The sequence below is a fragment of the Marmota marmota genome, unplaced genomic scaffold (genome assembly GCF_001458135.2).
Source record: "Marmota marmota marmota unplaced genomic scaffold, marMar, whole genome shotgun sequence".
Lineage (NCBI taxonomy): Eukaryota > Metazoa > Chordata > Mammalia > Rodentia > Sciuridae > Marmota > Marmota marmota.
Window position 1 is genome coordinate 55330852 of NW_025999900.1, and position 26702 is coordinate 55357553.

At 36.6% G+C, this 26702-nt stretch overlaps 1 protein-coding gene and 1 pseudogene across 5 annotated transcripts in view; both read right to left on the minus strand.

Moving 5' to 3' along the window:
- Positions 1–26702, minus strand: part of Efcab11 (EF-hand calcium binding domain 11) — a 156905-nt gene that overhangs the window by 125050 nt on the left and 5153 nt on the right. For all 5 annotated transcript variants that reach the window (XM_015488420.2, XM_048799165.1, XM_048799167.1 and 2 more), the window contains exons 4-5: positions 7277–7378; positions 6143–6233 (exon numbers count right to left, since the gene is read on the minus strand). In XM_015488420.2, the coding sequence (XP_015343906.2) occupies positions 6143–6233; positions 7277–7378 (193 nt within the window). The remainder of the gene's footprint in view (positions 1–6142; positions 6234–7276; positions 7379–26702) is intronic.
- On the minus strand, positions 20159–23151 carry LOC125615339 (annotated as a pseudogene).

Sequence of the window (26702 nt, forward strand, 5' to 3'; positions counted from 1 at the left end):
AAAAAAAAAAAAAAAAAAAAAAAAAAAAAAAAAAAAAAAAATAGAAGGAATGGATATGCCAGTGTTGCTATCACGTTATAAAGTGAAATGACTCTTTGAAGCCTTATATCCAAGTCTCCCCCACCTTTTCTTTTTGGATGTAAAGTCATTTATTATATTATTTTTATTAAGAGTATTATGGTTATACATGCATGGAATTTGATTTCTGATCACCATCCCCCCAGTTCCTCCTCACTTTTCCCTCTCATCCTCCCTTCCATCCTCCCTTCTTCTTTCTCTCCTAGACTTCCTTTTGCTCATTTATTTATATTTGATTGGTTTTTTTTACTTATATACAGGTGAAACTCCCTGTGGTTTAGTTTTTTAAAAACTCATTCTGCCTTGCCTGCCCTTTCCCATTCCTCTATTCTGCCTCCCCATCTCCCTCCTCTACATCACTGATCTTCCCTTTATCTTTATCTTAGCTTATCCTTCCCTCCTGTTTCCTTTAATTTTCTCCAGCTTCCACAAATGAAGAAAACATTCCATCTTTGAGATTCTGAGTTGGGCTTATTTCACTTAGCATGATATTCTCTATTTCCATCATTTACCAGCAAATGCAATAGTCTCACTCTTTTTTATAGCTGAGTAGAACTCAACTACACACACATACACACACACACACACACCACAATTTCTTAATCCATTTATCTATTGATGGACACCCAGGTTGACTCCATAATTTAGCTATTATGAATAGTGCTGCTATAAACATTGAGGTAGCTATATCTTTATAATATGCCAATTCTAGATTTTTGGGGGGGGGTGGGAAGTTATACTCCATGTATGTTTGATATGTTAAATATATTCTTCTGTCATCTATAAATAAAAAGAATAAAAAAAATTTAAAAAAGACATATATCACTGATTAATCAATTTTAGATATTTTAGGAAAATAACAAGGAGTAGGGTAGCTGGGTAATACAGTGATTCCATCTCTAGTTTTTTGAGGAATCTCCATAATGCTTTCCATTTATTGATCTTTTTTTTAGTGTTAAGGTTTTTGAGTTCTCTATATATATTGTAGATATTAATCCCCTATCAGGAGTAGCTGGCAAAGATTTTCTTCCACTCTCTTAATCATTTCTTTTGCTTTGCAGAAGTTTTTTAATTTGATGGCATCCCACTTACTGATTCTTGGCTTTTATTTCTTGCACTCTTGGGTATTCTTAAGGAAGTTAGTGCCAGCACCTATATGATGATTTACCCTATGTTTTCTTATAGCAGTTGCAAGGTTTCTGGTAAAATTCCAAAGCCTTTGATCCATTTTGAGTTTTGTGCAGGGGGAAAGATGGAGTCCCCCCACCCTTTTTTTCTGGAGTCTAGTTTCATTTTTCTACATAAAAGCTATCCAGTTGTCCAAGCACCATTTGTTAAAAGGCTGTCTTTTCTCCAAAATATATTTATGTTACTTTGTCAAGTATCAGAAGGTTATAGGTATGGGAATTTTCCTCTGTGTCTTCTGTTCCACTAGTTTTCATGTCTGTTTTGATGCCAACACCATGCTGTTTTTGTTACTATAGCTCTGTAGAATAATTACAAATCAGTTATACTTCCTGTTTCACTTTTCTACTCTTTTGGTTTTCTTATTCTTCCAAATGACTTTAAGAATTTTTTTTTTCTAATTCTGTGAAGAATGTTATTGGTATTTTGATGTTGCTTGCATTGAACCTGCATATTGCTTTTGGTAGTATGGCCATTTTGACAATATTAATTCTGCCTAGCCAAGAACATGGGATGTCTTTCCATCTAAGGTCTTCTCAATTTCTTTCTTCAAGTGTTCTATAATTTTCATTGTAGAGCTATTTTACCTCCTTGGTTAGATTAATTACCAAGTTTTTCAATTTAAAAAAAAATGGCATTACTGCAAATGGAATGGTTTTCCTGATTTATTCCTCGGATGAATTATTGTTGGAGTATAGGAAAGCTATTAATTTATGGGTGTTGATCTTGTATCCTGCTACATTGCTGAACTCATTTATAAACTCTAGAAACTCTAGAAGTCTTCTGGTGGAATTTTTTGGGGCTTTTAGATAGGTTTATGTCATTGGGAAACAGAGGTAGTTTGACTTCTTCTTTTCCTATTTGTATCCCTCTGATTTCCTCTTCTTGCCTGATCACTCTGGCTAATGTTCCAAGAACTATATTGAATAGAAGTGGTAAAAAGAGTAAACAGCCTTGTCTTGTTCCTGATTTTAGAGGAAATGCTTTTAGTTTTTCTCCATTCAGTATGATGTTGGCTTTGGGTTTGTCATATAAAGCCTGTACAATGTTGAAGCAAGTTCCTTCCATCCCTAGCTTCTTTTTTGTAACATGAATGGGTGCTGAATTTGATCAAAAGCCTTTTCTGTATCTATTGAGATAATCATGTAATTCTTGTCCTTAATTCTGTTTAAGTGGTGAGTTACATTATGTTGAATCAAACTTGCATCCTTGGAATGAAGAGCCCACTTGATCATGGTATATTATCTTTTGATGTCTTTTTAAAATGTGTTTTGCTAATTTTTATTAAGGATTTTCATCAGGGATATTGGCATATAATTTTCTTTCCTTGATACAGGTCATATATGTCTAGAAATTTGTCAATGTCTTTAGATTTTTCAGTGTAGTAAAGTAAAATTTTTAAAATAGGATCTGATAATCCGCTGGATTTCAGAAGGTTCTGTGGTAATATCTCCTTTTTCACCTCTTGTTGGTTTTTCTCTTTCTTTTGGTTAGTTTAGCTAAAAATTTATTAATCTTTTCAAAGAGCCAATTCTTCAGTGCATAATCCTGTGTATTATTTTCTTATTCTCAATTTCATTGATTTTGACTCTGATGTTAATTATTTCCTGTCTTCTGCTGGCTTTTGGATTAGTTTAGACTTCTTTTTCTAAGGCCTTGAGGTGGAGCATAAGCTTATTTATTTGCAATCTCTCTATTTTCCAAGTTTCTCTCTTCAGTTATTTGTTTTGATGTTTATTTGCTTGTTTGGTTGATTGGTTTTATTGCTGTGGTTTGGTTTGGTCTACTAAATTAAAATGCAATATGGGCAAGTACTCTTGAAAAAGACCAATCTTGATCTTTAGCAATTTCTTTGAAGAGAACATGGCAGTCACTGACTCAAATGGTATGAAGATTTATTTCTCTAGTCACTCAAACCACAAAGAACTCTGATCTAGTAAAAATTTTCACTCTTCTTCTTCTTTTTGTTTTATTTCTTATGGTGCTTTTCAGATATCAAGCTTTTATTCTGGGTAATTATGGGCCTGGGGGGTGAGCTCCATCAAAAGCTACTCTGGCTTCTCAAAAAGTAAGTCTAGCTTTAGACACATTATAAAGTTTTGCATCATAATAGCCTCAGCAGCTGATTTTTATTTTCTTATTCTGGAAAACTGTACACATCACTGAAACAGGGCAGGGGAGTGTATATATGTATATTAGACATCTGTTTCTGTGGCCTGCTTTAATTTACACAAAGGGGAACTATTTCTCTCTCCTTTTTGAATTCCCAACTTCATTTAATACTTTTTATATTCATCATTTATTCTGGTTGAGGGATTATGATAGCAATATAATTTTCAAATATAACTGAGAGTTTAAATAGAGCATGTTCAATCAACTAAAATGCTTTATTTTGCTGGTATATAGTGATCTCTGCAAAATGTCTTGAGCACACAACTCTGAGAAGTAGTACAAGATTTGTACAGTATATGTAGTTATAGATTATATGTACATGTGCTACTATATTAATACATTATGTGTAGCTCAAAATATAGATTTCTCAAGAATTTTAAAGATGTCTTTTATTTAGTAATGACAAATAACTTTTTGCTGTCACTAGAAATTATTAATGATATTTAACAAGAATAATGTGATTTAAGCTAATTTATTATTTCAGAACATATTGGTTAATCCTTTGTGATTGAGCAATTTAAAGTTCAATTTGTTTTGATACATGATTTTAACAAGTGTTAAAGATACCTCATAAAATTATATAGATCTAAATGAGAAAAAGTCATCGGGGCCCTAACAGCCTCAGTTTTTAATTCTATCCTCTGATAAGGCAAAGGTTTAGAGGTTTTCAATTTTTAATTATTACTATTTTGTTATTGCTAACTGAAATTTAGCTAATATATTTCCTGATATCAATCTGATATCAGTTTGTTGCTCTTGAAAACTTATTAACCTTTTGAATTCTTATATTTAAAAAAAAATTATGTCCTAAAGCCATTGATATTTTGCAAGTTTTTTTTTAAAGCCAGTTAGGATATTCCATTTCCATACCTAATATGTAGATATTCCATCTACATATTAGCAAACATGTAGATGTGAAGAGTTATAATAGGTGACACATTATTTTAAAAAATAAAATCACATTTACAAACATCTACTTTCAGAAAATGCTCTCCTTGTAACAGGTTTCTTCCAGAAGCAGTTATTTTCTCACTTATTGTCAAAACACTGCTTCTACCTTGAAGGGCTATATTTAAGTATATTTTTCAAAAAAATCTCTGCAAGATAGCATCTACTAAAACCATTTAGCACATCAAGGTCACCTAGTTTGGACAACTTGTCTTTCTGAAAAAGGAAAATGGGTAACAAATTTTAGTCTCTCTTATTAAAAACAACCTCTGTGTGGGAGAAATATATTGGTATTCATTACCCATCTCATTACAAGTGTATAAAAAGGTACTAGGATACTTTAAAGAACTTATTTGCACACAACCAACTAAGTAATATTATCCTATGGTACTGTGTATGCATCTGGCTTTAATGTCTTTGTTCTTCAGTAGCTCATTCAATAGCTTGTTTGTGAGTGCTGCAGCCAATGCATTTCATATATGTCACACTGTTAATGATAATGAGTGCAAATCCTTATTCAAATAACCTGCTTCATTATTTCTACTGAGTAGGGCTGGCTTCTGGACAGATTCCATTAAATTGCTTTCATCCCAAATGGGAATATCTGCCAGATGTCTCCCAGTATCCATTCTCTCTCCCTCTTCCTCAGTATCAGAACCTGTGAACTGGCCTATAACTTTCCAGAGCAAACCTCACATTTTCCAAGGCCCTCCTCCTTTCTCCCTTACAGATACAGCCTTGAATCTACATTGTAAGTCCTGGGATGTAAGTAGGAACAATATATAGCCTTAGAAGAAGGGGCAGATCTCCTGCCTCCTTTCCTTCTAACTACCTAGAATTCAGATTTGATGGCTGCAACTTAAGCAACCATCTTGAAGCAAGGAGAAGCCAGGCATTATTAGGGCAGCCAGAGCAACAAGAAGGGGGACCCAGGTCCTTCATATCTATGTTGTTGTCACTCAGGCTTGAGTTGCCTATATTTATGTGTGAGAGAAATATATTTACATCTCTTTGAGCTTCTAGTATTTAGGGTTTTCTGTCTCTCATTTGTATGTTGAACCCTTATTAATACACCTGGTGATGGCCTGATGAAGCACTCATGCTAGGTGTCGGAGCACAGACAGTTCTGCCATCTCCTCACATCCACAGGTTTTCCTCATTAACATAACCTTCAATCTGCAGTTTCCTAACAGGAACTGCTTTTGAGCCACTCGTCCATTTAGTCAGAATTAGTTTTGAAGAACTACATAATAGAATATTTAAATTGACTTTACCAGGTTAGTGTAAACTATAACCTCTGTCAGCAGATTAGAAAGCAAATCAATGAGGAGGCCATCACTAGGCACTTCCAGCTTTTCTTCCAGACAAGTCAAGAACCACGCATAATCTGCATTTGACAAATACAGACCATAGGAGACCACTAATGTCCCTGGTAAACAGAAATAAAGTTTTGGTATTTTGCTTGACACATAAATATATGGAGTTCTGCTTCCTTCCTGCTCCTTTCCTGCCACTACCAACGATGTTTTCAAGCATCTGCCAGGTGAGCAGCACTCCACCCACCTTAAGGCCATCCTCAGGCTGTGGATGGACCCATACCTAAATACAGGCTTCCTTCCTGCATCACAACATGGTGCTATGACATGGAAATGTCCCAAGTGAAAAATGTGCACAAGTAAAAGTTTTCCATAAAAACTGAAAACTCATGAAGCAAATGGTAAATCAAAGGGTGGATGGATGTAAAGATTTGGTGCTTTACCTGAATACCTCAAGAACAGTCCTTTCAGGTAATTTGGGAGCCACAAGCCTGAAGGCTCTTTGGAAATCTTCCAAAGTTAAAAATCCACGATCTATTTGAAAACAAAATACATCATGTTCAATTACTTTTATAAACCCTGTGAACTATTATTTCATACTTAATATTTATGTGAAACTTTATTTTAATATGTTATTGGGAGAAAAGCAGTACATTAACATTTGAATTTACAGGTAAGATAATCTAAGGTTGAGCTGGGGTTGTGGCTCAGTGGTAGAGCACTCGCCTAGCATGTGTGAGGCCATGGGTTCGATCCTCAGCACCACATAAAAAATAAATAAATAAAATAAAGATATTGTGCCCAGCTAAAAAAAATTAATATTTTTTTCTTAAAAAAAGATAATCTAAGGTTGTCTCAATTGAAGAATTTGCAAATCTAGCAATATTCTCCCCTTCAGCGCAGTCCCAGTGATCTCACACCACTTCCAGTCCTGCCATTTTGCTGATTCTCCAAGTCCAGGGGAAAGGACCAGATGCAGACATGACTACAATAATGAAATTGGGCTTTGAGTCATTGTGAATTGTCAAAACTGTTCAGTCTTCAAATTTTATTTTATTTTAGTTTTGTGGGGAAACTCATAATAGCAGGGGAGACACTTTAATCCATAAGTCCTCTCCTCCTGGGTGAGATATGTGGGGCTAGGGGGTCTGTGGCCACCCTTCTCAGCCAAGCCCAGTGTGGGAAGACAACTCTTCCAATTGTGTGAGTCAAAGCAGGAGCTGAAGGAGACAGCTGCAGGGTCTCCCACACTCCCCAGATGGCTGTGACCTATATCCCTACACAGCCAACCCTTTGCTGCCAACTGCACAATATAGGTACAATCTGTGAGTACACATTACAGTATCCAAGCACAATTACATAACCACAAACATTATTTCATCCTTAGAATGTGCCAAGAACTTAAGATTGCGGTGGAAAAAAAATTCACACCAACACCTTAGGTAATAGCTAAAGACTACAGTAAAATAATCTTCCAAGTACACTGTACATTTGGTTTACTGAGTATATATTCTCATTCACAATTTCTTAGCAGAAACTTTTTATCAAAACACTTCAAACACTCTGAAGACACTTACAGTGCATGTCAAAAGCTGTGAAGATGTGTCTTATCTCATTGTGATATAGTTGAACTTCCTTCTTTTTCCTTATGATATTTAAAAACTCCTCAAGCGATACACCTAAAAGTTGGGGAAAACAATTTGCCAAAGATGACCGTCTTCCTCTTTAGAAAAAATAAAACAGACGTGAACAGTAATAAATATCATAATCAAACTTGACCTTAATTTTGGAGAATGGTATTTACTCCTAAACAAAGTCAAAGAGACATTTTGCTACATGCTAAGTAAATCCAGCCCTAGCAATCAACAGTGAAAATGATAGATACCCTTGGGGTCCACCGTGCCATTGCAAGGGACAAAGGAATGGTGACCTTGAAAAAGTTTAACACTCTTCTCTAAAAGATCTAAAGGACAGGCAAGAAACTACTCATTAAACGATGTCTCATAATTTTTCTTTCCTTATGCTTCTTTGATCCCTTTTTTCATAGCCAGATGTCATTTCGGCAGGTTTTTTTCCAACTGGGAGATCAGGTCAGAGAAGTAGTTTCTCAAAAGTCAATACCAATTGCATACCACAGATAAAGGTGGAGAGAATATTACATAAACAATAGAGCTGGCACCATCCCCAGCCGTGGATACACCCCACAATGTGTTCAGCAGCCTGGGGCTCAGCTTCCTGCGACTCTCATAATAAAAGAGCCCAGCATGATGATATGAGATTGGATACTGTGCTTACAATGTCTATTAAAATGAATTCTAATGTGATCTTTGTAGTAGGTTTAAGAAGCAGAGCCAAGAATTTAAACATTTTAGTGAACTGAGTTCTAAATATATAAAGAGAGCAGTTCATTTTTATAATGCAGGATTTCCATTAAAAAAGTTATCACTCTGTTTTAAAAATAGCCCTAAATCATACTATAACCACAAGTAACCTTTTCCTTTGGGTGGGGTAACTAATATTGTGCCATATGTCATTTTTAAGACAGTTCCTATAGCTCAAAACATGTTGAAATAATTTTCTTAATTTCTTATGCTTTTCTTATTTGTAAAGATTTATAAACTTTAAAAAAATCAATCAAGCTTGATGTTTTTAAATTATTCTGATTGTTTTACAACTTTAAAATTTTTTTTTAGTTGTCGATGCACCTTTATTTATTTATATGCAGTGCTAAGAATCGAACCCAGTGCCTCACACATGCTAGGCAAATACTTTACCACTGACCTACACCCCAGCCCTTTTTAAAAAATATTTTATTTTTTAGTTGTAGTTGGACACAACACCTTTATTTCACTTGTTTATTTTTGTATGTGGTGCTGAGGATGGAACTCAGGGTCTAGCACGTGCAAGGCGAGCGTTCTACCGCTGAGCCACAACCCCAGCCCCCAGCCCTCTTTGACAACTTTTTAAGATCCACTGTGTGCCAGGCACTGTATTAAGCTCTGGAAGTAGAGGGGAGAAGAAAACAGACATGGCCCCAGTTTCAAGGGTAATACTATTTAATGGGGAGACCACCATTATTCAGGTTCAACTGCAAACACATAATTGCAGATTGCAGCAACCAGGGAGAAACAGGAGGTTGTCAAGAGAGTCCCGGGAATCCTCTTGTAGCACAGACTCTGGTCGAGGAGAAAACTCTCAAGGGGAAGAAACATTTAAGCTAAGATCATGAAATGATACCAGCTAGCTAAAGGAGGAGAAGAAGAGCAATTCAAGCAGTGGAAACAACATGTGCAAAGGTGGCAGGCTGGCCAGGTGGGGAAATGAGAAGATGCCACCTGCCTGGACCACGGTGAGCAAGAGAGAGTAATGCAAGACGAGGTGGGTGAGAGAGGCAGGGCAGGGACTCCCACAGGCCCTGTGGGCAGCAGCAGATAATTTGGATTTTATTTAGGCTGCAGTAGAAAGTCAGTCAAAGATTTAAATTAAGAAGTGATATGATCTCATTAATATTTTCAAAAGATCTTTCAGGGTATTGTCTTGGGAAAAAGGATTGGGGAAGAAGCAAAAATATAAAAAGGGAGACCAGTTAGGAGACTACTGGCAAGAGATGTGGTTGTGGGGTGCTGGTGGGCACAAGGAGAAAGTGTCCACAATGTTCTAGAATAGAAATGACACGACTTGATAATGAATCGGATGTGGCAGGTGAGAAAGAAGATGTCAAGAATAACCCGCAGCTTCTGGACTGACTGCTAGGTAGTTTGAGAAGTCATTTAAAGAGATAAAAAGACGAGGGAAGATAGGCTTTGGGGTGAGATGAGGAGCTGTGTTAGGATGTGTGAAGTGCTCAGTGCTTTGGAGCCAAAGAGGAGGAAAATGTGGAGGCGGCAGCTGGCTTTCCTCTAGGCAACAAGGCACATGCCCCGGCACCTAGAGGAGCGTCTGGCAGGTATTCCTACGTATAATCATCCCTTGGTATCTGTCGGGGACTGGTTCCAGAACCCCTCAAGGATACCACAATCCAAGGATGCTCAAGTCCTTCATATAAAATGGCAGAGTATTTGCATATATCCTCTGCACATCCTCCCATATACTTTAAGTCATCTCTAGATTACTTGTAATACCTAATACAATGGAAGCTCTGTATAAATAGTTGTTACTGTGTTGTTTAGGGAATAATGGCAGGAAAAAAGTCTGCACATGTTTGATATAGATACAATTTTTAAAAAATCTTTTCCATCTGTGGATGAGTGAAGCTTGGCACCTGCGGATGCAGAAGGCTGACAGTACTGCATTGAATCAGCATATGCAACATTTTCCCCCCAGTAGCTGCTTAGAGATTGATGCTGCTCCATTCCATCTAATCACTCCTGTGACCAGAGAACATACCTCAGAATGCTAGCTGAGGTTAAAACTGAAGTCAGGTCATGCATGTTCCCTTAAGTTCATATCTATAACTTTAGTTTCATAAACTCCAAAAACTAATTATTTAAATAGCATCCAGAGTTGTTGAAACTCATGGAAACTTTATCCACTGATGATGGCGTGTTCAATGAGATACATCACAAACTTACCCTTTATACCTCTCCAAAGAGGCTTTTAGCACCCAGTAACTTTGCACATGTAAACACACTATCTGGAAAGTCCCTTCTCCTTTATTTCTCCTAGCGAATTTTTACATCTCCTTCTACATGAAATTCAAGCGCTGCCTCCTCTTAGAAGTCTTCTCTGATTCCTCTTGACTGGGTCCCTTTGCTGTGAATGACAGTCCAGTGTTCACACACAATTGTCAAATTAATTAGAATCTATGGTAATTCTTTGGAGACAGGTCTGCTTCCTGGGAATGCAGTATGCATTGCTCACAATTTCAGCCCCAAGTTTAGCATGGTGTCTAGACTTCATACACAGGCATTCATCACGCATTTGCTAAAAAAGTAATGTGATGAATAAGAACAAATGAGTATGAGCGACCATGAAGATGTTTTCTAGATGATTTCTAGTTTGGGGCAAAAAGTTAAAATGTCTGTTTTAAGTCATCTTATAACTCAGTAAACTAGTGCCTCAAAGTAGGTCACTTTTTATTCACATAGCCAGCAAAATTGGCAGTCATTTTAGAACTCCTGTCTTTATTGGTGCATATTAATTATACAGAATGGCAGGTTTCATTGTGGCATATTCATACGTACATAAAAACATCCTTTGATAAATTTCACTAACACATTCCCCCCTTTCCTTCCTCCCTCCCCTAATCTTCCTCTGCCCTAATGTGCTCCCTTCAACCTGCCTGGTGTACTTTTCTCCCCTCTTGCTGTCTCATGACAGAAAACAAGTGACACTTTTCTGACTTATTTTACTCAAAATTACGATCTCCAGATCCATTAGCGTTTTCCTGCAAATGACATAACCTCATTCTTTATGGCTGAGTAAAACTCCATTGTGTATACACACCATATTTTCTTTATCCACTCATCTGCTGATGGGCATTTAGGCTGATCCCATAACTTGGCTATTGTGAATTGTGTTGCCATAAACATGGGTATGCAGGTGTCTCTCAAGTAAGCTGACTTTAATTCTTTTGGATGAGTACCAAAGAGTGGTATAGCTGAATCATATGGCTGTTCTATTTTTAGCTTTTTAAGGAACCTCCATACCGATTTCCATAATGGCTATACTCATTTACATTCCCACCAGCAGTGTGTGAGAGTTCCTTTTCCCTGCATCCTTGCCATCATTTACTGCTATTTGCATTCTTGATGATTGCCATTCTAACTGGAAAAACTTCTATTTTAATACATAGTGACCTAGTGAAAAAAAACAAAATTCAGAGAGAAAGGCAATGCATGCATAATATCTCTCCTTTATTCATTATTGCATTTGACTTAGAGAAAGGATGGGGGGAGCTCGATTCCATGGTTCAATGTGTGATTCACATGAAAAACAGAACCATATGAGTGGTGCTATCTTTTAAATTACATGTTCAGATGACACATCAGTATTGGAGCTATAAAGCATTCAAGTCTTTATTCCCCAATCTCATAGAATAAAAATCAAATGTTCTTCGGTTTTTACTAGGAGAAAATGTATGTGGATTTAAATTCTGTTTATTACCACTTAAAAAGAGAAACACAAATAACTGTGTGTATAATCGTTCTTTCATGCTATTTTCTCACAGAGCCATATAACTTCTTTTTTCAAGTCAATATCTAGGGGTCAAAGGCATCGATTACATATTACACTGTGTAAACACACCCCTCTCCACATGCCCTCATGTCATCTTCCAAGACAAAACACATCCAAATGCAAGCCCCTTTTCTAAAAAGATGGAGAAGTTTTTATTCAGCTTGGCTCTGCTGTTGTAATAATACGATTGCTTTCCAAAGCTAATATTTAATAATTTACTATTCCTACAGCTTTGTAACGCAAACACATTAATGTAAGTTTTATGTATCTTGCTGCTTTTTAAATGGCCTAGAAATAGAATTGCTACAACTAGCTCCACCTGCTGTCAAAATAGTCAAACCTGAAATTACCATTTCACAAAGACTTTCAATAATTCTACTGACATCAGATTTCATACCCAATGAGAAATGCATTATCTGTGTCCCCCCCCCCCGGAGTGAAAGAATATGTTCAGGAAATTCTAATTTCAAACACAATCTTGCATCTTCTATGTACACTATTCCTCTAATAAGTTATCTAAAACACATTTTACAATAGTTACACATTAGAATCTCAACATCATCAGAAAACACATAGATCTAGGTGTTTACCTGCATTTATTAATGTCTATGGAAGGTGTTGTGAAATTGCCTGGGTATTTGGACTCTATAAGTGGTTTGCAGACTGTTTTTTGTTTGTTTGTTTGTTTGTTTTAATGCTTCTTAGGAAAGTCCTTCTTTATAAACCAGGACAGTCCAATGTGTAGAGGACGTGAAGGCAAGGCTATTCCATTTGAAGAGAGGTGGGCTCACTGCACTTCTCTGTTCAACTGTTTCCCCAGGAGTATCCTAACAGGACCCAGGACTGAGGACCACAGCTTAAAGACTGCTAAGAATGTATCAGCCAGCTTTCTGTCACTGTGAAAAATACCTAACATAAACAAAAGAGAAAAAGATTGTATTTTGGCTTACAGTTTTAGTTCCTGGTTACATGGCCCTGTGGCTTTTGGCCTGTGGCAGCAGGGTACATGATGGTGGCAGTATGTGGTAGAGGAAACTCATCACCTGTTTTGCAGGGAAGCAAAACAGACAGACAAGACAGAATCCCAACAGACGGACAAGACAGAATCTCAACGTCCCCTTTAAAGGCACACCCACGATGGCCCAACTTCCTCCCACAAGATCACACCCGCTAAAAGTTCCTCTACTTCCCCAAAGCACCACAGGCTGGGCTCCAATTCTGTAGCACATAGGCCTTCAGGGAATAGCTAAGATCCAAATCCTAAGAGGACCTGACTCCACAAGCCTGTGCATTTCCCATACAAATAGAAAACATCTTCCATTTTATAAATTATCCTTAGCAAAATGACTCTTTTCATGTTCTATAATGAAAACATACATGCATTTTAAAGTTTTACTTTCTATACTACTACTTAATATATGTGATATACATATGCCATATAGAGAGCCTGGGACTGTTACTTTTTTCTACTTCTTTTTTTTTGTTGTTTTTAAGCCATTTCCTGGGAGGGTAATCATCTTTCATCACAGGAGCAGATATATTCATAAAGTCCAATCATACTATATATTATTTTTCCTTGAAAATTCCATTTTATATATATATATATATATATATATATATATATAAATATATTGTGGTTCACAGTTCTAAGTTTCAGTGCACAACAAGACATCCTCTTGAAAATGAAGTAGTCTAGAGTCTGGCCAGCACGGTGAGCTCAAATTAGAAACTGTAATAAACCCAGGAGAGTGAAGGAGAAAACAACAAAAACGCCAGGTTATCTGGACTGTAAGCCTTGTCCCATATTTAACAGCAAAGGGGGATTTGTGTTCACTGGGCTATATATTAATTTTCCCAAGGACTGAGAATGTCTAAAAAAAAAGGGGGGTGGGGTAAAAGAACAAAGTGGCCTTTTAAAATGCATAATGCTGGCCTTCTCTAATTTGAGAAATAAAATACAGATTATGTCTTTTGGAGGCTATGATGGGGGGAAAGGGCTGTAATGTGTTTACACAGAAAGACTGTAAGGACAGAGAGTGAAAGTGACATTGACAATGATGAGCTGTCACAATAAGATGGATAAGTAAATTCAGAAGACTAATATTTTCTTCTAGTTGCCTGCAGAAAAGTAGGGGAATAAAGGGAAAGAATCTACCTTAATGGAAAAAATCAAGTTTTACTCTATCATTGAGAGGAAAATGAGTAAAAACAGGTGACAGCTGAATAGAGATATCAGAACCAATAAAACCTTATTTCTATCAAACATGGACAGGAATCATTACCCTTTTTATTATATACATCTCCTGCTCACAATACTTCAAGGTTTCTAGGTGTTAATAGAGCAAAGCCCTGATACCTCACTCTGGAATTTGAAACCTCGTCCTTCCTTCTTGGCAAATTGCCCTAAACCCCTTCCCAATTCTCGGTCCCATCAGGTCAGCAGATTTGGCTGAACATAATTTATAGTTATCTGCTCTTCTCCCTGATGTTGCAGGAGGTAACGATATTCCAAGGAAGGAACTATACTTAGGGGCAGATGCTTTATTAACAGCATCACAGCCAGGTGCACTGGTGCACACCTGAAATCCCAGCGACTCAGGAGGATGAAGCAGGAGGATTGTGAGTTCAAAGCCAGATTCAGCAACAGCGAGGCACTAAGCAACTCAGTGAGACCCTGTCTCTAAATAAAATACCAAATAGGGCTGGGGATGTGGCTCAGTGGTCGAGTGCTCCTGAATTCAATCCCTGGTACCCCCACCCCAAAAAACAGCATCACAGCCACAGATTTAGGTACGCAACTCTAAGAGGAGACAAAGGGTGGGTGCTGTAGGAGGCGAGAGAGATGTGGAAGGAAGAGACGCCAGACACCAAGTGAGAGCATGGTTGGGTAAGAGGGTCTAAGAGAGAAAGAGGGTCTAAGAGAGGGTCTAAGTGCAGAAAGGGCCCTTAGGACAGAGCATTCACCTGCCTGATCCATGGCCAGTCGGGGACTGTGAGTGATAATGACTCAGGACAGTCTCTACCACCTCCAGTGCTTTTATGGCAGTGGAGTGGGTGAGGCATCTGAATCCCTGCTGAGTTCCCCCTGCAGGGCAGAGAGGCCACAGGAGCTAGCAGAAGGAGGAATGGGGCTGGTGTCTCTCTTTTACCTTGGCTTTGCCATTTTTCCAAATCCTGCCTATCCCCAGTGTCCAGCCCTAGGCCCACATCTGTCTAGGAAGGAGCATCGCCCTCCTCCTCCAAAGTCTTTTTTTTTTTTTTTTTTTTTTAAAGCACATAGCATTTATTTTATTTTGAGAGAGAGAGAGAGAGAGAATTTTTTTAATATTTGTTTTTCAGTCTTCAGCAGACATAACATCTTTGTATGTGGTGCTGAGGATCGAACCCGGGCCAGGCAAGCGCGCTACCGCTTGAGCCACATCCCCAGCCCTCCTCCAAAGTCTTACCAGTTTTCTTGCCAACAGTATTCAAATAAATCTGCCCATTAAAGAACTGAAAATACTTTTTCACCTTCTCTATCAAGCCATGTTTTTAAATGGTCCATAGGTTAGTGTCTGTGTTTCCTAATTCCTGTCTTTGTGATGAAATGCACTAGCCATTCTCTAAATGAAGAACTAAATAAATAAATTTATGTGTGAATTTCTCTGGGTGAAACCACAAATTGACCCTATGATTACAGTTTCAGAATATAATAACCTCAATTTGTATGAGTTTCCTGATTATAGAGAAGAACTAAGATGCTAACTGAAATCTGAAAACCTTCACCCTTGCTATACTTTGGCCTTTCCTCTGAAAGTAGAAGCCAAAAAACCCAAAACATATTCAACTACAGGTGTTTTAAAATAGACTCTAAAATATCAGCAAATGGAAATTTAAATTTAGGAAAATAACATGTTTAATAGTCAACTAACAAGTCAGACAAGACAGTAATAAATAAAAGCATACAAGACGATGACCATTAACCTATTCATTCACAAATTATTTTTCAATTGAACTTTCACTGGGTAGCATGGCTGAGTTAAACAGTTCATAATTACCATTATGATGAATCGATCTCTTTGATTTTTCCATCATTCAAAGTTGAAGGCTAAAATTAAGTTCCTGGAAATCTTTTGCTTTTCTAAGTATGAAAGTAAAATATGTGATTATTTTAAAAGAGCAATAATACAAGGAAACAGGAAAGAATTTTGCTCAATCTGATCATCTAGTGAAAGCAAAATTCTGAGGTATTTTGTCCTAGTTTTTCCTAGGGCATATTTTAGATCGATCGGAAATAATAACTCAGACAGCTGTGTGACAATTCAGGGGGACAATGCTCACTCAGTTCTTTCTTACAGCATTTAGCATAGAGAAAGAGATGCATAAATCTTAGCTGTTCTTATCCATATGAAATGCCTACCATTTATCCATAACAGAGCCAGATCTGCATACTTGTAGCACCTGGTCTTTGCCCTTCACAGAACTGTTCTGATGGGTTTTGGTCTTAAACATGGATCTACATGGAAGCCCTACAAAACTATTATATTTATTGAACCATTTGGGAAATTGGTATCAATTCATCATTCTCTCCCCATAAGATGTCATGAAGAACTGTCACAGGTCAGGGAAGACTACATCTCTCCAGAAAAAAGAGCTAATTGTATGAACTCTGACTACTGTACTTGCTTGCATTTCCCCGCGTGTTCTGGATGCTAGGTAGCTTAGAACCAAATCTGAACTCAGCTGCCAGCAACTATATAGAAACTGGTGACTGTCCATTTGTGTAATGTCCCCACTCCTGACTTCAACTCACCGGCTAATTAATTAAGTTCCTTAGGGGAATGAACGCTGGCCTCAATTCTGTCACAGTTACGAATATGACCCATGACATTATTAAAAATCAGGGGAAGGGCCTATCAGTAGGTCAGGAAGGTAAAGCTGGAGGTCAAATGGCTCTGGTCGGCTGCTTACTAACTAGCTGTGCCACTCTAGGCAAATTATTCAACCTTTTTATGCTCCAGAATTTAAAAAAACTTATCAAATGTAGATAATCATCAAAGTATAGAGTGTATTAAATATAATCTCCACTGCAATGCTCATCGCAAATCTGCACATGGGTAGGAAAAGACAGCTATAATTCATATCTAAAAACAACACGTTTTATGACAGTTGAAAGAATTTTGTAAACAAAGAGTCTGCCATACATATATTCTTTTATCATTCTTCTATTTGCTTTTATTATTCCTCTCTGGAGCCCCATTTCCTCACTTTCAACAGGGGACACATCTGTCCCCTTTTGGATGGATTATTTTTTTATTCCATTAATATAATTCCTTGTTCCTGGCTACCCTAAACAGTTTTTGCTGACACTCACATGGTTGTTGGGCTACAGGTAATTAAAAAATGAGTAGCACTTCTTCGGCTACTGCTGGCTACCCTAAGAATCTCAGCATGTACTGTTTCCTTGGTCTCTTCTAGATGTACTTTTGTGTGTGTGTGTGTGGTGCTGGGGATTGAACCCAGGGCTTTGCAAATATTAGGCAAGTACTCTACCAACTGAGCTATATCCCTGCCCCTTCTTTCTCTATACTTAATAGAAGTTATGAACAAGGATTGTAATAAAACTCTCTGAAAGAAGTAGCAATACTGTATACTGAAAACACTCTCAACAGCGATCTGTTGCTTCCTTAAATAAGTGGATGGATTATTTTTTTATTCCGTTAATATATTTCCTTGTTCCTGGCTACCCTAAACAGTTTTTGCTGACACTCACTTGAAGGCCAAGACCAACATTTCACTTTTTCTCAAATTAAAAAATGAGTAGCACTTTTTCGGCTACTGCTGGCTACCCTAAGACTCTCTCAGCATGTACTTTTCTTACACACATTCTACTCATATTTCTAATAGCTCTGACTTAATTTTTAACTCTTAATTTTCAAAAGAAACCTGTATAGAGATGATGTACTTCTGAGAGGACAAGCACCTGAGAAGCAGGACCTGGGTACTGAGGTACTGTCCTAAACCCAGAGTAAAGTATGTGCATCTTCAGGACACTGCCCTGGCCTAAGAGCAGCTCAGTCAAGGTCAACCCAGGACATGGGTCTGCACCTCACCCATGCACCATGCAGCCCTGCCCAGACACCTGGCCTGACCTTGTCTTGAGGTAAGATCAGCTGTGGAGAGCAGTAGAATTCCCAAGTCACAGATACCAGAAGAACCTTGGAAAACTGATTACCAAAATGATTAGCTTCCAGGAGGCCAAGACCAACATTTCACTTTTTATCCAAAATCAAAACATTAAGGAGAAAGAAAATGTTTGAAGAAACATAACCTGTGCATGAACCCTCTTCTTCCAGAGAAACATGATGTAAATGTAACTCATGTCACTCATAGGGAAGAGATGTAGTCCATGTCTGAAATTGGTTCAGGATTGAAGGGTCCTAATAGAAAAAAATTCATGTTAACAGCAGAGGTCAGTGACAATTCACTGCTGGATGGCTATTTAACTGTTTGCTTGAATGTTTGTGGTCTTGGGCTCCCCATTAAGTCAACATGAATTAAAGCTAGTTGGAAAGTTAATGCCCTGGTCATAAAGCTGTTCCTTTAACCTGGAAGTGAAGCTTTAAGAAAGTTAATCAAGATTGAAATGGAAAAGTCTGGAAGGTTATATATATAAGGCAGGTCCTTTCACAGTGTTTCTAGAACAAGGCACTAAGCATAAACATTTGATCTCATTCCTCCAAACTAATCCTTCTTCTGATAGTTCCCCTTAATTTCTCAGATGACTAATTTACTTTGTAACCTTTTGAAATCTATTTTAAAATTAATTATTAGCAAAAGATGCTGAAAAAGGAAGCATCATAATGATCTAATTGAGAAATGGATGTGAGAGTTGTTCTTTGATACTAAATGCAAGAAAATGTGGGCAGGAGCAGGTCCCTGAGCATGTCTTCAAAGTCAGAAAGCCCTCAGCCACAGGAAGATTATTGCTGGTGCAAAAAAAAAAAAAAAAAACAACCAGATGAAGCAATCCTTTGGCCATGATGAATCTGAGAAAATGTTCCATAATAACGCAGTATTCGTTATACGTAAGAGAACCCGGGCATGGGAGAAATCACATGAACATACCAAACGTGGAGAGGTGTCTTGACTGGGAACTCATCAAAAGGAAGCTGGATGAGTGCAGTGAATGTCTGAAATAGTTCTGCAGGACAGCTAAATAAAAGCTGAGAACTCATAAAGGAGAGGAGACTTTGTGAATTTCATGAACATCAGCTGTCTTCAGCTACTAGTCAAACCTTTCTCCAATATAAGAAAAAAGAAATGCAGGGGAATTTTGTAAAAAAAAAAAGAAATATCAGCGGCATACCTGGAACACTCAGTCACCAAGAATCAGCCCTTACATCAGAACACTCATGCATAGGAGAAGCTTTTGGAAAACAACAAAGATGAGAAAACTTCTGCCAAATTTGAACCTTCAGAGTTCATCCCAGAGCAAAACTGGGTGAACACAATATGTGTGGGAAAACGTGTTCACGAAGTCATGTCTTACTAAACACAAGAGTATATATGTGATGAGGAGATCTGTGAATAGACTGAATGGGGGGAGAGTTCTGAAGGGAATCAACCTTTACATCAGAGACTCACACGGGTAAACAATGGAGGAACTCTTTCTTCCAGGACTCACTCCTTTCTGCACAGCAGAGAACTAAGGAAAGGAGAGTAAACCTTCATATTAACTCTTCCAGAGTTAAGGAAAAAAGATCTTCAGTGTTGAATGAAATCCTTAATTCAAAATCAGAAAGAAAATCTTTGAGAATAATGATAAGGTGGGTGCCTTCAACAACACATCAGAGAAGTCACCAACAGAGAAATACCATATAACAAGCAGGGGAAGGGCTCCTAAAAATCGAAACCCTATCAACATGAAGAATGTGGGAAATTCTTCTGCTTAAGTCAGAACTCCTTGTAGACTGGAAATACTCACATACAAACACCATGGAAAAAATGTAGAAAATAATTCACAAAGATGTTAAAACTAACTGAACATCAAAGAAACAGTATTTTGAATATTTGAAGGTATCAAAATTTTCAGTAAATTCAAAGTTTAGAGAAATTAGGGATTATGTCCAAAACATGTTCTTCTAGTAATAATATTATAAAAATCATATCATATAGGATCTCTAAACTTGTATACAAACATAATAAATGTCCAATTTAAATATCAATAAGATATCTTACCATCTGATAAGATATCTTATTGATATTTATAATATCTTTACATGAAGTAATATTTAACCAGATTAAAAATATCTTGCTGGTGCTGGGGTTGTGGCTCAGTGGCAGAGTGCTTGCCTAGCATGTGCGAGACACTGGGTTTGATCCTCAGCACCATAAAAATAAATAAATTAAATAAAAGTACAGTGTCCAACTACAACTAAAAAAAAATTTTTTTTTTAAAATATATCATGCCACCATGTTTTGTGCAATAGAAAAGTGACTTTGACATAGTAAGTGAAACGGTCATTTAGTAAAGAAACAAGGCTGACATTAAGTTTTAAATGATATCTCCATCAGCAAATATAATCTATGCAACTAATATTTACATAAAATTTGCCAAAATAAGATTCCCAATTGTTAACAACACAAGTCTAAGTGAAAGAAACTATAACTTGTAGTACTCATTATATACAAAAACAAAAAAAGTATTATGTGCAGAAAACATCATCACTGCTTTTTACATTTAATATTTTAAATATAAAATTTCACAATATGCAAAAGCAGAGATAATAACTGTAACAAATACCCAGAGAAACAGCACCCAGACTTAATAAATGTTTAGAAGGGAGACAACAGAAAATGTGAATCAAAGGTTTTGAAGCACTGTCGGTATTATTTTTCCTTTTGTATTAGGTAGAATTCCCCAGTAAAGTCATTTGGTCCTAGAGTCTTCTTTGTGGGAAGGGTTTTAACTACAAATTAAATTTCTTTTTATAGAGATAGAACTACTCAGGTTACCTAGTTCTCCTTGAGTGAGCTCTAGTCATTTTTAATCTTTCAAGAAATCTGGTCATTTCATCTAAGTTGTCAAATTGTTGATATACAGTTGTTCATAATGCCATTTCCTTTAAATAACTGTGGAACTCATAATATCATCTCTCATTCCGGATATAGATAACCTGTGCCTCAGAAATTATTAGTGTTATGACTTTCCAAGTCCTATTTTTAAGGCATCCCATAACATTTGAAAAATGTTGACTTTTCATTTTAAGTCAAAGAACTTTCTAATTTTTGCCTTTTGACTTTTTTTGACATATGAGTTATTTAGAAATATGCTATTCACCAAATATCCACATTTATATTTAATGGATCAGCTTATGATCAATCTTATGACTGTGTGGACTTAAAGAGAATGTGTTCTCGGGGCTGGAGCTGTACATAGCTCAGTGGTAGAGTACTTGCCTAGCATGTGTGAGGCACTGGGTTCGATCCTCAGCATCACATAAAAATAAATAAATAAAATAAAGGAATTGTGTCCATGTACAACTAAAAAAAATTTTTTAAAAAGAGAATGTGTTCTCTGATGTTGAAAGGGAAACTTGTCAGTCTTGTTCAAGTCTTCTATGGACTTAATGATTTTATGTCTAACTGCATTATTATTGATAGAAATGTTGCTATCTCCTGCCATTGTTATGGATTTGTCCAATTTTTCTTCTCAGTTTTTGTTTCATGTATTCTGAATTTTCATTATTAGAGATATAAAGGTTTAGAACTGTTTAATCCTCTTGATGAATTGACACTTTATCATTATGAAATGACTCTCCCTATCCCTGGTACTATTCCCTTTCCTGAAGTCAACTTCATCTGATATTAACATACCTACTTGAGCTTTCCTTTGATTAGAGTTAGTACAACATATATTTTTTCATCCTTTTATTTTTGACCTTTATGTACCTTTATATTTAAAGTAGGCTTCTTGCAGGCAACACAGGGTCAGGTCCTACTTTTTTTTTTCCAACTTGACAGTATCTGCCTTTTAATTTAGCTGTTGAAACCATTTCCATATAATAAAAATAGTATATGTGGTTAGATATTATTCTATTATATTGCTATTTGTCTATTTCTATCTACTCTTAGTTCCTATCTTATTTTTAATATATCAGTTATTTAATTAGGTTCTTGGTAAGAAGTTTAGAACACAAATTTTTAAGGATAAACCCACAATGGATCACATGTGGCCCTGGAGCTGAGGAATGGCTTAGATTTGGGGTAAAATTTGTGAGTCCACAACTTTCTGCGCTGCTCTATAATCTTGTCTTTTGCTTGTCTGTGTTGAAGATTGCACCTTCCTGGTATCTGGGCATCCACACTTCTTCTTGAAGTAAGCGTCAGTGAGGTGTTTGGGATTTTCACGTTGCTGATATCAATCTTTGAAGAGGTGGCAATAACAAATTTCTGGTGTGTTCTCCACAGAGGAACTTGATTGAGGGAAAGAAGTCCCATCACAAATAGCAAGCCACTATTCAGGTGCTTCAGGAAAACCACTCTGGCCTCTGTGGAGCCCAGTGAGGATGATCAAGATGGTCCAGGAGTGGTGCTGGCTCCCAGTCTCCCACATGCTGACTGGGGGTTTCTTGTGGTGGCTCAACAGCTTACGTGGCACATCTTCAGTCAGGTAGTATCTAGGCATTTTGGGAAGCTTAACCACCCTGGAACCACGGTTCTTGTCACCACTGACTGGTAGCAAGAACCTTCTCCTTTTCAGCCTTGGACTCAGCAGCTGAGTACTTCCTCTCGTACGTGGGCTTTCAGGAATACACAGCAGACCTGGAGTATGTGCCAATTCCTCCCAGGACTGGGTTTCGGCTGCAGAGGAGCTTCCCTTTCTTGGGTTTCTCGTCTGTAGGTTCTCCCTTTTTAACCTTGCCAACAGCATCAGCCTTCTGGGCTCCATATTTTTTCTCCTTAGTGTCTGGCTTCTCAACCTTTTCACATACCATCTTACAAGATGGGAAAGAGCCCTTCTCTTGAATAAAATATTTTATTTCCTTTTCTGTCTTAAACTCTGCTGTATTCTCTTAGTGGCTACTTTATTAGGAGCCACATCTTCAAAATGTAACTATTCTCAAGTGATATCAACACCACTCAGGTATACAATAAACATCTGTATTCCATTTTCTCTTTTCTCCCCCTATAGCTTAATTGAGGTAAAATTGAAGTACAGTAAAATTCACATATTTGAAGTATGCAGTTTGATCAGTTTTGACTTGTGTGTAACCAATACAATCAATGTAAAAAGGATTTCCATTATTTTTTTTTAATTTGAAATCATGCAAACTGTTTCCTGCATGATTTATTACATTAGAAATCAATCACCTTAAGATATATAGAACCCCACCCCCACAAAAACTATTTCAAGATTAAATGGCACATTTATAAATATTTTAGAGGTCAAGGAAGAAAATAAATAAAAAGTGCTTTGAACTAAGTGATAACAAAAACTTAAAATATCAGGATCTCTGGGATGAAACAGTACTCAGATGCACATTTATAACTTAAAGTACTTGTATCAGAAAAAAGCTAGAATAACAAATTATTTTCAAATTGTGTGGGCAGGAAAAAATAAGAGTCGGAGCAGAAATATATGAAATAAAGAAATAATTCAATTAAAATTTGATAAAAATAAACAAGTCTAATCAAGAAAAAAGCAAGAACACAAAAATTAATATCAATGGAAAGGGAGCTATCAAAATAACCATACCAATGCTAAAATTACACTAAGGTAATATTACAATTGTATGCCAACATATGTGATAGCTTACATATCTATATTAGAGAAGGATCTGTGTGCTGCTGAGAAGCAAGCGTATTTAGTCACTGATGGATGAAATATTCTATATATGTTTGTTAAGTCTAAATTATCAATTGTATTTTTAAAAAACTTTTTTTAGTTGTAATTGGACATAATACCTTTATTTATCTATTTATTTTTATGTGGTGCTGAGGATCAAACCCAGTGCCTCACACGTGCTAGGCAAATGCTCTACTGCTGAGCCACAACCCCAGCCCCATCAATTGTATTTTTTACTTCCATAGCTTCTTTATTTAGTTTTTGTTTGGAGGATTTATCCAGTGGTGACAGAGGCATGTTAAAGTTACCCAGTATTATTGTGTTGTACCCACATTTTCAACATTATTTATTTGTCCACTGGTATTTGTGATATTATCATCATTAATTTAAACATTATGAACTCCATAATTCATGATTATTTTTGCTTTAATTGGTCAATTATCTTCTGAAGATATTTAAATAGTAAAAAGTACTTTGTATTTAACCACGTAGTTACTATATCTGGTGCTCTTCATTCCTTGGGGTAGATCCAGAATTCCATCTGGTACTGCTTTCTTCTGCCTACATGATTTCCTTTAATATCTCTTGTAAAGTAAATCTCCTCTTGATAAATTCAGCATATAAAGCTTAAAGTCTTAATCATTTTTTAAAGCAGTGCTGGGACACTGAATTGCACCAAGTCCTGAAAGTCTTGATTTTACTTTCATTTTTGAAAGATATTTTGTTTGGCATAGAATTCTAGGTTCTTTTATTTTTTAACCTCTATTGTCTCCTGACTTAAATAATTTCCTATAAAAAGTCTGTTGTCAACTTTATCTTTGTTCCTCTTTATATAAAGTGTCTCCCTCACCCATTTTTTTTTTTAACTTTATCATTGGTTGTAAGTTATTTCATTTTTATGTGACTGGGTATAGTTTTTTTCCCCCCAAGTTTCTTGTGCTTGGGTTTCACTGAATCTGAAGTTTATAGCTTTACTTACTTTAGAAAAACCTTCCTTTTACTTAACTATGTTTTTCTGCCCCTACCTCTCTCTCTCCTTTCCTCTGGGAGTTCCAATTGCACTTATATTTGTGCAATTTGGCTCCCTGAAGTCATTCCGCTCACTGCTATTTATTTTTTAAGTCTTTTCTTTCCTCTTTGTGTTTCATGTTAGTTTCTATTGTTTTCAAGTTCATAGTTTTCATCTCTTAAAGTTTGATTAGGACCTTTTTTAATGTTTTCCATCTCTCAATCCTTCTTCTGACTGAATTAAAGGTAGACAGGCACTCTCTCTGTACTACCTCTATAACTCTTCTATAAATCTAACATTTATTACAAAGACTTTTAAAAAGAAAGAAAATGCCAAGCAGTCAAACACACACAGGAGCCAGCTTAAGGGGCACTCACTGGTCAAATATGTGAGAACTGAGCATTAAAATAATTAAATACAGTAATGAGTTATAAATTATTAAAAACATAGAAATCAATTAGTCCACATTGATAGCAGAGAGACAGATAAAGAAGGAAGTTTCTTGATAGTAGAATGTCAAGGGCTGATAGAAGGAGGCTTTGGGAGTAGAAAAATCATTATTTTCCAACTATTATGGCAAAACTAGATTGGACAAGAATAATAAATGGATATCAAATCTAGGGAGAAATTCTGACAAGAAGAATATTTGCATTGACTTAAAAGTGCCTTTCCACAGACTACCAATTAGTTGCAATGGAAGACAATAAAAAATAAATGACACAATGGAGAAATTAAACAACATCTTGACTGGTGATAAAATGAATGTCATCTTTGAGACACAAATGGATACTATATGCCTTCAAATGAGTACCCAGAAGAAAAGCAATTCATCTAAACAGTATTCTGGCCAGGAAGTCAAGATCCCAGTCTAATCACAAAGTATATCAACTGAACAAAATGAGGAATGTTCTTTAAAAATAAAAATAAAAAGGTAAGGGGCATACTGTGTTCTAAAAAAAAAAAAAAATCTATGTTACAAGAAAAGCAAAAAAGGGAAAACAAAAAGACTGCAGAGACATTTCAAATTAAAGAAGGCTAAAGAGATATAAAACCAAAAACTAATTCCTAGAGTAAAGGGGGAATAATGTAACTAGAACAACTGACAACAATGGAATATAGATGGTAAATTAGATTAAAATGGAGCATTGATATAAACTTATGAAGTAGATAAGTATGCAGGATTATGCACACTATGGGCTGTAGTTGAGGATGAAGGTGGGGAAAACACTAACAGTAAGTGAATCTGGGTAGAGTGCATAGCTGTACTCTATTACGTTTATTTTGCAACTCTGTGTAAGCTTTATTTCCACATGCAGGTCATTACTGAAAAGACATTCCAGAACATCCTGGATCCTATCCCCTTCACATAAATGGTTTCTCTCTCTTATCTCTCTTGTTCTTCTTCGCTAAATCATTCTGTTAAGCTTAAAAACATGTTCTTACATTTTAAAAAACCAAACAAACAAAAAAGCAAATAAGGGCTGGGGTTATGGCTCAGTGGTAGAATGCTTGCCTAGTATGTGTGAGGCACTGGATTTGATCCTCAGCATCACATAAAAATAAATGAATAAAATAAAGGTATGATGTCCATCTACAATTAAAAATATTAAAAAAAAAACAAATAAAATATCTACAGCCATTCCAGACTTACTGAAAAACTTATCTATTTGTTGTCACTTTTTATCACTCTCCATTTATCCTCAACCCACTCTAGCCTGGCCTCCAGCCGTCACCACACGTTGAAATTCCTCTTGCTGATGTAACCAACACTTCCAGGTTACCACCTCCAACAGATACCCTTCAGTTCTTAAGCTACTTGACCTTTCAGTAGCATTTGGTAATGGTGACCATAGTCTCTCCACTAGAACAGCCACTTCCCTAGGTTTTGATCAAATACTGCTGATTTTCTTTCCACCCACTGCCATTCCTAAGTCACCTAGTCTCTTCCTCATCCTCTGAGTACTATTAGTTACAGTTCCTAAGGTTC